Source organism: Quercus lobata, unplaced genomic scaffold, assembly GCF_001633185.2.
Source record: "Quercus lobata isolate SW786 unplaced genomic scaffold, ValleyOak3.0 Primary Assembly Scq3eQI_2022, whole genome shotgun sequence".
NCBI classification, from domain to species: Eukaryota; Viridiplantae; Streptophyta; class Magnoliopsida; order Fagales; family Fagaceae; genus Quercus; species Quercus lobata.
In genome coordinates this window covers 204,168-217,174 of record NW_022154713.1, presented here as the reverse complement: position 1 = coordinate 217,174, position 13,007 = coordinate 204,168, and the positions used below count along the sequence as shown (strand labels likewise).

At 31.9% G+C, this 13,007-nt stretch overlaps 1 protein-coding gene across 1 annotated transcript; it reads right to left on the bottom strand.

Moving 5' to 3' along the window:
- Positions 1 to 473: 473 nt before the first annotated feature.
- On the bottom strand, positions 474 to 3,704 carry LOC115973044 (FT-interacting protein 1-like). Its single transcript, XM_031093281.1, has 2 exons — positions 3,289 to 3,704; positions 474 to 3,182 (listed from the first exon to the last, which is right to left on the bottom strand). The coding sequence occupies exon 2, from the start codon at positions 2,991 to 2,993 to the stop codon at positions 603 to 605; it is 2,391 nt and encodes a 796-aa protein (XP_030949141.1). The 5' UTR covers positions 2,994 to 3,182; positions 3,289 to 3,704; the 3' UTR covers positions 474 to 602.
- Positions 3,705 to 13,007: the final 9,303 nt, after the last annotated feature.

The window sequence follows — 13,007 nt, the reverse complement described above, 5'->3', positions numbered from 1 at the left end:
GAACAACCAAAACACTGGAACAATTTTTATCAAAAAAAGAACACTGGAACAATCGGAGCATCTTTGGGAAATTTTTGGTTTCCTGTCTTTAAAAAGGGGACACGTTTGGTTTGCCTCGGGTTACTACGATTAGCCATTAGCAGCAGTTTTGCTAGTCCCTTTTTTTCTTTAAAAAAAAAAAAAAAACTGATTCCATTTGTGAACTCATGTTTCAAATTTCAATTTCGTGATATATCTATCAACTTGAATTTCATAGTGTCATCGGGCAATTCTGAGGTCAGCTTTTGTCAAGTTAAGAGCTACCGGGTTCTAAGATTATATGCCTTGTGCCAATAATGGGTACTCTTGTGACTTGAATTTTGGGACCCTTTTGGATTAATATTATGACTGAAGATCCTCAAGCAAAATTTGGTGAACCAAATTGTTAGAATCACTTTATTTTCTAGACATACAAGTTCCAAACAACATAGGAATTCAAAAGGAAAATACTAGCAATGTCCATTCAATGGAACAAAAGAATTGAAAAGAAATGGAAATTTGCTTTGCATTAGAACAACACTTCTGATTAGAATGGCAAGTTGCTGGTGTTATCTGCTTCTAGCTCAGAGCATGCTATCAGCGCGAGATGGGAGTCTTCTGAAGAAATTGCTTGGTACTGTGGGTAGCTTGCTTCGGAATCTGGGGTGTCGTAACCAAATTAGTCCTGCAAGCAAAGCAATTATCCTAAAGGGTGTCACATAGAGAATCACAGCTGCCATAAGGCAGAAGATGATGAAGAGGCTGGTTGCTCTTGTGTCTCTCCAGCTAAGCAGAGCCTGGAATCTCTCTCCCTGTGTTGCAATGTCTCCCACCACTGTCTGAATTCTTCCAGCTACACTTCTAAGCTTATCATACCTCATACGCACTACATCTTGTAGTTTACTGGTAGGAAATGTATCGAACTCTTCATCTAGTTCATCTGCATGAACTGCTTCTGCCCATGAAAGTTTAGTATCCATGTGAGGAGGATGCCTTGGCCGGAACCGGTAATTCCATATCCCAATAAGAAACATGTATAGGAATATAGTTGGAAGGATCAATTCCGGGTAGCAGATCAATATAAAGAACAGGACATGAACTAGGACTGAAGTAACTGGGTTCTTCCAATGACACACCTCACGGAGCCACCTGCTCATAGAGATTGCTCCCGCAAACAATGATACAATTCTATAGAAGTTAGCTTTGCTTCTTCTCATGCTCCACATGTGGGAATCCACATCCAGCATATACTCAACAACCTCCTTCCTTAGTGGTGGCTCAGCTCGGCCTAGCCTTGATGCTACAATATTCATTGCTTCAAATCTCAAGCTTTCTAATTGGTTTACAGTGAAGGGTTGTAGATAATGCATTTTTGGCAGTAATGGGTGTCCGTAAAGATAAATTATGTTTGCCAAAGAGAGACAGGTGAATCGAACTGCTAATTGGAGTTCACCCATCTTTTTCAATCCAGATGGGTGTAGAACTAGAAGAGGGTAAGAATTTGTATAAATTCGATCCATTTCCAGTGTAGATAGCCGGATTCTTACCTTCCCAATTCTAGAGTCTTTTTGAGATCCACCACCAGCAGCTGGTTTCTCATTTCCACCCAGATGGCAGTTGTCAAAAACTCCCAAGGTGATCACAGTGCAAGGATCATAGACCTCCCAAGTATATTGCTCATTCCATTTCGGATTGAAGCTTTCCATTATTGTTCTGGTTCTCACCCACTTCTGCCCATATTTGGCCACACAATAAGCATCTGTGGTTCCCCTACCGTCCTTGGTCTTCATTTGAAGAATCCCTTGAGCACTCAAAATACCCACTTCAAGGATGCCAACTGGATTCTTCCATAGCTGCCTAACAGTTGGCCGTACATCACTTATGTACATTGTTGATTCATCTAGTACATGGTAAGCACCCTCAAGACAGACTCGGAGATGAACCCTGCTTGAGAACTTCTGCTCATGCCTTTTGTCTCCCTCCAAGACACCAAACCCAAATTTTTCAAGGTTGAACCAGCGAGAGTGGACTGGCCTGTGATCCAAGCGCCTCTCAAAAATGGTAAGTGGCAAGGCTATCCTTCCCATAACTTCATCTTTTGCAGATGTTACTTTATTCTCAACTGTAAGAGTCAGGTGCTCTTCAAAAGGTTCAGCTGTTACAAAGATTAGATCTTCATTCCAGAGTGGATTAGTGGTCCGAGTTGGGCATATCTTTGTCTTCAGTACCTGCTTTCCAACGTGAGCCTTCACAAAAGCTTGTGGTGGTTGGCCTCTGTCAAGTGGCTCTACATCCTGAGCTTCAATCACATTAACCCTGAGATACCACAGTTTTGGTGAAACATAAACCTTGGAACGGATGTTGTAAACGCCTTCTCCCTGAACTGAAGCAGCATCTGAGTGCCAGGACTCCGGGAAAGCTTCATCGGCTTGTGTTCCCATCCAAACAGCAAGCATAATCTCTCCTCTCACCTTGCTATTCCCATGCCGGTCCTCTAATCTATACCACTGAGGTGCTAAAGGACTGTCTGGTGGAACCCTTGTTGGCACTTCATGCATGTCGAAGACCACCTTCCCTACATAGTCATCTCTTGTCACCACCTCTTTGTCTCTGACATAAACTTCAAGAAGTGAAGATTGAATCCTCTCTTTTGAGAAGGCAAAGACCTGCTTCCATTCAGGGTTTGTTCTCTTCTCGAAGTGCTTAGTTTTTCCCTTATAATTGCCGAGCTTCACTTCTACATATGGGTCACAGCTTCCGGTTACAGAATTGGTGGGAAGATCTTTGGCTTTCTCAACTCGAACATATAGATAAAACATCTGTTCGACTAGATCATAAGTGCTCGTAGCTCTTTCACTGCTAATCCACCCACCCCCACCACGTAGTCCTCCATGTGGCCATCGTTCCCCCAGCTGGGGTTTCATGTCCTTCAGTTTGTAGTCCTCTTGCTGCTTAGGAGCAGCTGGTGTACTCATTGTTGAAGGTTGAGATCCTTTCTTCTGGCAATATTTGTGCTAAAATTTCCTTTTTGCTGCAAAATCTACTCTTTGTAGATATAATTGGTTGTAGCACCAGCTGATTAGCTACTGCAAGAGCATTAAAAATTCCAGCAAGAAAAATTGTGGTAGTTGAGGTATCAGTCACTGCTCTTGTAGCTTTGATGCCTGAAGTTGAAACATGAACATAATATCAATAGTAGCTATTGGAAGATACATTGCAGAAAATAGAGGAGACATTTGTCCAGACTCTCTAGTCTAAAGTTTCTCTTACCTTTAACATACTATAAAAAAGTTTGTTACTAGCTGGAACCGTCTTCATCGCCTCTGTTGCCATGAGTTCTTCATATCTTATGGGAAAGATAGTGAAATATCTTTCCTCACCATAGTTATGATCAATAGTGATATCAAGACACTTCAAATCCTGGAAGATAAATAAGAAGCTACCCAAAGGGAAGCAGGTACAGATTGAGTTTTGGTTCTGTAGTTTTCAGAGTAAACTATTACAACCGGGCTAGATGGTTCTTTCCATTTCTTGGCTTTAACTTTAAGAATGTGGCTTCTGCAACTTCACTACCATCTCCATAATACCTTTTATGAGCAATTTTTGTCAAACCCTTTATATGTGGATTTAATAAACTAAAAGGAATCCTAATTTTTATAAAGGACAACAGAACATAATGAATTAATGATATAGGTGCTGATTGATAGTCATTACTGTACGCACTACAAGGGGTGCTGGAAGGAAAATGATGGAGAAAGCTTTTGCTTTGTTTAAACGCAGATTAATGACAGTGCTGAAAAAGCAAGTGGGATGGTTGTCAAAATTCCATGCTTCTAAAAGATTTTGGATACCCCACTTGAGAGGACAAAGATAGTCTTTCGGGTAAAAATCTCAGTCATGTAATACGTTAAGCACTTTATTGGATTCTTTCGACTTCCGTAGCTTTGTTTAATTATCAAAGTCCAGAAATGACCTCTCACAATTGCCCCCCACCCGCCCTATCTTCCTGCTTTTGATTTTCCAACATTGAAGACAAGTAAGAGCAATGTGTTCTCGTAATTTTGTTTTCACCAAATTGCTTTTGCTATGTGGACAACTTTCTTCTTTTTGCAGGAACGGTAATGGGAAGTAAAGCAAGAGAAACGAATAAAAAAAAATTCAAAGGGGCCTAAAGGCTAAAGCAGAGTATGCTAGCTTAGAGAAAAGCAAAAGCAAAAACATAAAGCTGAGGCTAAGGGTAAGTGACCTTGCACATAAAGATGCTTTTGAACATTATTCTCTTTCTTTATTCTTCATTCAACATAATTTCCTATTCTAAATATACTTTCTACCTGTAAACTTAAAAAATTTCAGGATGCATCGGCAGCCTTATAATTTATCAATGATTAATATGTATTATTAGGGAAAACATCAAAGTGGTGATGTTTTTTGAAGTTGATCACAATCTCCAAGTTAATGAAAAATTAACCCACCCCTCAAGTCCTTTGAGTCACAAAAAAATAACATTTGTTGCAAGCTGATTGAAGCCTCGTGGCGGCAGGTGGCAGTATAAAATGAATGAAAGGCCTAAATGGAAAATTCTAATTAAATGCAACATTAAATTAAAATTTTATAATTAAAATCATTAAATATTTGGAGGAACTCCAAATTAAGCATCCCATAGTTGCCTATAAACAAGGGTCCTCATCTATATATCTTGTGAGAGAAATTATTAAGTACTCTTAAAGTACCATTAATGCGTATTCCCTCATCTCACATAAATGATGGGTCCCACTAACCCACCATTCATGTGAGAGGAGAAAGTACGTATTTATGTTATTTTGGGAGTACAAAATAATTTCTCTCTTGTGAGAGACCTCGAAAAAAGTGCCTCTCAAAAAAGATATTCGGATACCTTTTAAAACACATCTCTTTTTGGGTAAGTGGTGTAGAGTCACCACTTATTTTTTTTAAACAAAATAAATAAGAAAAAATAAATACATGATTGAATTGTTCTCTTTATTAATTGAATAAAAAATTACACAATTGAAAAATTGAAAAATTACATAGCTTTGGGTCTTAGTTACAAACTACCAAATAATTACATGACTTTTTGTCCTAATTACAATCCACCCAAAATAAAACAAAGACAAGGTTTAGATCTACTTATCCAAAGATCCAAATCAGGAGGCTAGGTTACGGAATGGGAATGTGTTAGGCACCCATTCCGCCCAGACATAATCTAGTCTTCTAGACTCTTGTGACCAATGTATCATTCTATGCATGTCATGAATGATATATTGAACATTTAAAAAAAAAATATATATATATATATATATATATTAAATCACACAAATTTATTTATAAATGAAGTCTCTTCTTTTGTTTTTTGTTTTTTAAAATTCAAATCTGTTTTGGTTATAAAAAAAAAATGATTTGTAAAAATACCAAATCTATTTTGTGGTATGTAAAAGAAGTGGTTTTTGGAGATAAAAATCCAGATCTATTTTTTTTTATTACATAAAATAAATTCTTTTGGTTTGAAAAATATCAGATCTGTTTTTTAAGAACTAAAAGAAAAAATATAAAAAATGGTTTTTTGGTTTATAAAAGATCATATCTGTTTTATGATAATAAAAAATGATTTTTAATAACAAAAAAATCAGATCTGTTTTTATATGTTAAAAAAAAAATGAAAAGGATTTTTCTTTTAAGAAGAGAGTTTCACTCATAATATGAATTTATGCAATCATGAATTAAATAGACAAAAGCAAACACAATCATGTTTAATCTCTTTCTTTATTTCAAAAATCTGCATATGTTAAAGAAAAATCGGGGATTCTAGCCTTTTACCCCTATTTTTTAAAATATTTGGCAATATGCCCTTCTTTTGAAACTATATAGGTTCGTGCCCCTGTTTCAAAACTTGATTTTATTAAAATCTAGTTTCAATTAAAAAAAAAAACTCGCTTGACTCAAAATTGAGTTATGCCCGATCAAACTTTAAAAAAAAAAAAATGCATGGAACTCGAGCTCCATACCTATAGCGGTGTTTAGGAAGACCTATAGTGGCGTTTTCATACAATTTTTTTATAAGTTTGATTATACCAGGTTCAAGGAGACCTATAACGACGTTTTAAAGCTCTATAGTGGCGTTTTAAAGCTTTATAGTGGCGTTTTAAAGTTCTATAGTGGCATTTTCATGCAATTTTTTTATAAGTTTGATATACCAGGTTCAGGAAGCCCTATAGCGGCGTTTTAAGGCCCTATAGTGGCATTTTAAAGCTCTATAGTAGCGTTTTAAATGGAACTTGAGTTCCATGCTTTTTTTAAAAAAAAATTTTTGATCGGGCATAACTCTATTTTAAACCAAGCGAGTTTTTTATTGAAACTCGATTTTAATAAAATCGAGTTTCGAAATAGGGGCACGAACCTATATAGTTTCAAAACAAGGGCATTTTGCCAAATATTTTTAAAAATATAGGTAAAAGGCTAGAATCTCCGAGAAAAATCAAATCTGTATCTAAGAAAGATACAAATCAGTTTTATTTTGAGAAAAATTCAAATCTACATCTCATAAAGATGCAAATTTGATTTTGTTTGAAGAAAAACTCAGATCTACATCTAAGAAAGATGTAGATCTATTTTTATTTTAAGAAAAAGTCAGATCTACATCTATTAAAGATGTAGATCTATTTTTATTTTAAGAAAAAGCATTGTTCACATGCAAATTAACATTCAAGAAAAAGATTATAACAATCACATAAAAAAAAACAATCATGCTTTAAATAAACAATGATGAATCATTCATGTTATGGATAAAACATTCATCAATATAAAAGACAAGATAAAAAAGAGACGGTGATTGAAAACAACCTCTTGCATGAGCACTCCTTGTTCTTAAGAGCATGTTTTAGGGTTTAAAGAAACTTATTCAATTATCTTTGAAACCTAAAAGCCCTAATTTAAGCAGCAAATCTCAGAGAGGATTAGAAAATATCAGCAACTTCAGAGCCTCAAAACGTGTGCCTCTTAGAGCGTAGAAAAAAAGGTGCAGAATTATAGCCTCGAAGGGTAGAATGTGAATCAGAACTCATCCTTTTGTGAAAAGATTGAAAAGGGTGTGCCTTATCATCACCCAAAGGCTGTTGGGCCAAAGCCCAAAAGAGGCCAATTCGGCCCTTTTAAAGTGTCGTTTGGCACTCCAAAAGTGCCGAATAGGCTCTTGGACACCGAACACTCTTCCATGTTCAGGTGCATTTTGGACTCTCCTTATAGGGTTTTTTGACCGGTCCTTGCACCTAGACGTGTTTTCATCCTCTGTCAATGATTTTTTTTTTAATCTCTTTTTCTAGATAATTTAAGTTTATTTATTTATAATTATCTTGTAGATAAATACCCTAAAATAAATCTTGATAAAGTTTAGATTATCCACAATTTTATTGTTATCTAATAATCCCTTTTATTCCTATGCATGCACCCCTATTTTAAACACTAATTATCAACCAATTACAAAATTATCTAATTAATTTTAATTGCTTAACCAATCAGAATTAATTTAAATTAATCAAATGTGGTCAACTCTACCTAAACACAATGCATGTTGACCGTACAACTTGATCATGCGATATCTTTCGATCCAATGGTCCGATTTGGAAACCGGACATACTATCACGACCGTTAGAATCTCAAGATCATTTTTATGATATGCAATGAATGAGTTAATGCATATAATACAAAGACAAATTGATGCATGTAATGCAAGAAAAAACTTATGCATGTAATGCAATCATGATTTTTGGGGTATGTGAATGGTCATTCAAGTCATTTTCTTTGATTAAATCATGGGTGCAAAATTAAGTGTGTACATATATATTAATAGATAAAACTAAGAAAAAAATCCAATCATTAATATATATATATATATATATATAAAACTGAAACCTCAAGCTCTCACAATTTTCCTCGTCAGCACAATATTTAAATAAAATTATTTTTATTTAGTCTAAACTTAACAAGGAGTGAAACTCTATCTCTCTAACAAGTCCAATTTAAACTCAAACTCATCATTATAATTTTTTTAAAATAAAATTATTTTTGTTTAATCCAAACTTGACAAGGAGTGAAACTCTATCTCTCTTATAAAACCGAAACCTCTGAAACTCTAACAATTTTCCACATCAGCACAATATTTAAATAAAATTATTTTTGTTTAGTCTAAACTTAATAAGGAGTGAAACTCTATATCTCTAACAAGTCCAATTTAAACTCAAACTCATCATTATCATTTTTTTTTAAATAAAATTATTTTTGTTTAATCCAAACTTAACAATGAGTGAAACTCTATCTCTCTAACAAGTCCAACTTAAATTCAAACTCAAATGTTGATAATTTATTTCCAAATTCGTGAGATTAATCATGAACACTATAAAAGTAAAGCAAACCCAAATACTTTTTTTTTTAAGGCCGAGTAGAAGTACGAGCTCTTCTTATGTTATTTTATTCTCCTTTACTTTGTTAAAAAAAATTTATTTTATAGTTTTTCATGTATTTTTAAATTCTGCAACATGTGTTGTTAGTTGTTACATGCAACATTTTGCACGTCGTGCATAACAAGAATTCCCATGTATCTCAATTCTCAAACAACTCCTGTCTATGTTTCACGTACGCCAAATACACAAAGGTTGGCATTGTTGGAAATTAAGATGCATAAAATGTTTTTGCTCAAAAAAACAAAAGGATGTATAGATTTCATGTGACTCATGTCACATCATTAATAAGAGTTCCACTGAGTATATCAAACAACCTTTTTTCTTGGGGCTAAAAACCCAATTATCTGTCTTTGATGGAGATCATGTTATTTATTTGTGTAACCTTTATATCACCGATCCTTAAAAAGTTAAAATAATAATAATAATAATTTTGAAATTTATTTACTATTGTTGATATCTATCAATAACATTCATTCTAAAATTTATAATTTCTTTATCATTTTTCAAACTTTGTACACATACAACTAAAACATATAGGGGTGGGATTGTATGTCAAGAACTTTGTGTGATTGTGTCTTGTAGCTTAGAGGAGAATTTTGTTATGTATGATTAATTTCGTTAATTAGGAGAGTCTGAATTCGATTTTTTTTTTTTTTTTTTTTTAAATTGTTGTAAAGGAAGGGGGGAGAAGAGGTAGTATAGTATGAAACATTATTATTTGTGATTGTCTCCGTGTAATATATGGTAGTCATGTAGCAATGGGAAAGTGTATGTTTTGCTTAAGTAGGCGAGTGTAACATATGTTGTTTAATTAATTAATTAATTTTCATACATGAATCACCAAACTCTCTTTAACCGTTTTTAACAAGATAAAAAAGCTTGCAATAATTGAATTTTTTTTTTTTTGAATGTAACCCCTTTCTCTTTTATTTTTCTATTGTTTAGTCATATATATTTTGTTTTGTTTCAATCATTTCTAAGCAATGAATCATCTGATTTTTAAATATTTTTTGGTCTTTCAGAAGTTTTAATATCTGAATTTTTAACTTATTTTTTTGCAGCATCTGAAACTGTCTAACAAATTTTTTGTAAGTCATTGCATATTCAAGCAATGACTTCTTCATCAAATTGTAACACAAATTGAAGTCATACAAAAACAAATCATGTGATGGTGTAATTTCTTAAATTTTAGTCTACCTCACAAATAGATAGGGTCTCATGCATAGTACAGGCTAGTGACTAGTATACTATATAATAAAAGTTGGGCTTAAAAGCCGTAGTTGCACCAAGTGGTATCACCAAATTGAAAAATTGTTTTTAATTTTTTGGATTTTAAAATATATATAATTTTTCTTCTCTTATATTTTTTAAGTTGATAAAAATCTTAATTTGATTACAATCCAATTCTAGATATCAATTTTTTTCCCTCTTTTCACGTGTATATATTTAGTTCATTTTATATGAGATAGCTTTGTAACTATCCTAAAGGACCTAAACTACATTAAAAGAAAACTCTAAAAAAACACTACATTAAAAAAAAAAAAATTTAAATTAAACGTACAATATAAGAGGGAAGGCATAAGTTTGAGTTTAAATTAAATTCTATCAATTAAAAAATTGCAGTAATTTTTTTAGATAGAAACATCACGACCTAATTTTTTTTCCCTCTTTTCACATGTATATATATAGTTTATTTTTTATGGGATAGCTTTGTAACTATCCTAAAGGACCTAAACTACACTAAAAAAAAGCCCTAAAAAAAACTACATTAATTTTTTTTTTTTAAATTAAACGTACAATATGAGAGGGAAGGCATAAGTTTGAGTTTAGTTAAACTCTATCAACTAAAAAATTGTACTCATTTTTTTAGATAGAAACAACACAACCTAATTGTTCTTATCAATTTTCTCCCAAAAAAAAAAAAAAAAAGTTATACTTTTTCTCTATTGTTTTATTAATTTTTTAGATAAATACAAAAACTTAATTGTGGATATGAAATTTTTTAGAGATAATGAAGTAACACTACTACCACAAATATAATTTTATCAGGAAAAAAAATGTAATTACATAAATAGTATTTTATATGTAATAGGTTTTTCTTTATTCTTATCTTCTCCTTCTATAATATATCATCTTCTTCTATAATACTATATCTTATTCTTAGTGGAATAAAACTCACACCAAATTGTTAATCCTTGAATCCCCAAGAAAATGTCTCTTCCTCTAGCTACACAGGTATGTATTTCTTTTCTTTTCTTTTCCATTTTTTTTCTTCACAAAGTTGCATTCTAATTCATGAGTAAGGAGCAATAAATTTGATGATAATAATAAATAGAGCCTTTAGGTAAATCTATAAATGCTATTTTCTACGAGTGTATGTCTTTGGTACTTGTATGCATATATGTTGCATCTTATATTGTTCATAGGACCTTTTGCTTTCTATACTATGTGTTGTCTTACTCTTATTATGAGCTAGAAGCCTAGAACTTGCATTTTATAAATTTGGAAGGACAAATTTTTAAACTCTTTTAAGAAAGGTAGATTCATATGTTGGCTTACTTTCTAAATCATGAGTTATTCTCTTTTGATAAATAATTCTCATATGTATATATAGACAAATACACATATGTTGTGGTGGTTACCGAATGATGTACAATATATTTTATTCAAACACACTACATATATTATGTATTAGGATAATTAATTTAGAGTTTCAAGTTTCTCACTACTTAATTAGTAGAGTATTTCATAAATAAACCTCATTTTTTACATTCAATTCTAATTAAAATATTTTTATTTTTTATAATCTATATTTAACATCAAAAAATATTTTTTAATTTATATATGATTTTTTATCAAGGCATTTAATTTACATATGATTTTTGTATTAAGCCGTGCATCGCACTGGCATAATACTAATATATATAAAAACAAAGACCTCATATGGAAAAGCACGAGATTTTGCCAAGTAGCACATTCTATGTAAAGAGAATTAAAATAATCTCAAGTGTCACATCAGAGATAAAAACAAATTATATATTGACTTTTTGTTTCATTTAGTTCAATGTTTCAAGACTTTTTTAATTAACAAATAAATATTCTTTGTATCATTTGTTTCAATGTTTTATGACTTTTCATCCCCCACACATACACAAACTCTTTGCATTTTATTTAGCAAAAAAAACTCTTAGCATTTTATTTCACAATTTACAACTCTTGCACTTCTACCCCTTTATATATACCTATTAATAACCCTTCATGCCATCCCATGTCAAATACATATAAACCAAAAACGATATCATTTACCTTCAATCTTTCGATGACACCTATCTTGCTCTAACATTGTTGTGTCATCTAATCCTAACTCATATGAGTTAGCTACAACCAAGGAAGAGGGGCTTGCGTTTTATATTGAATGATAACGGTAATTATGATTTTGATGTTAAGGTCGAATGTTATGGATTTGTGAGTTTCGTAAATGATGTGATTTATTATGGGTGTTTGCAATATGTATTTTGTTTTAGAATTAATGAGAAAGAGAAAAACACATTCTATATCAACTTTTATTTTAAAATATTCCTCCAAAGTTTTTTTTTTTTTTTAATTTTTCCTCCAAAGTTTTTTTTTTTTTTTTTTTTTTAATTTTTCCTATTATTTTAATTAAATACTTATAATGGATATGTATGTGCAATTTATATATTTTTCTTTTCATGATGAACTCATTTCTAATAAAGTTCTATAACAATTATGCTATAATACATATACTACACTCTCTAAAATTATCTTACATAAAACATTACAACATTATCTGTGCATCATATGGGTAACTTACTAGTTAGGTTTTAAATTGGATTCTAATTGTTGTCTAATTTTATGCCACGTGTCTTTTTGTTCTTGGTGAGTTAATGAGGTGTAAAAGACGAAGGGTCTAATATAAATAAATCATCAAAAACTCGATAAAAAAGAAAGAAAAAAAAAAAAAGAAACAGTAAACTCATGTGTATACTGTATATCCAAAAGAAATTAAAATAAAAAAATAAAAGAGAGAAAGAGTATAATTTGAATCCATATATGTGTGTAATTATAATTTTTTTAATTGTACCGCACATATGTACGGGTTATACACTAGTACAAAATAAAAGAACAAACACATATAAGAATATCATATTGACACTGAGCCCAAACCAAAAAAAAAGAAAAAAGGGGTAATGTTTAAGTACAAGAAAATACCATTACTCATTCAAAAATAAGGTGAATTCTTATTTCTTTAAATAAAAGTAAGAATGTCTTTTCAGTAAATTTAGTTCGAGATCAAGCTGAAGACCCTCAATATTAAAACTAAGCACCATAATCTACATCCGTTTGGAGATATCAAGAAATGGTTCAAGACTAAGCTTCAATCCTTAGATCGTAAAGCACATTAGAATGTGAATAAGAAGAATCTTTATGTTCTTTATAATCAAGAGCCATACAAATAATTATATATATATATATATATATTTAGTCTTTTGTGACCAT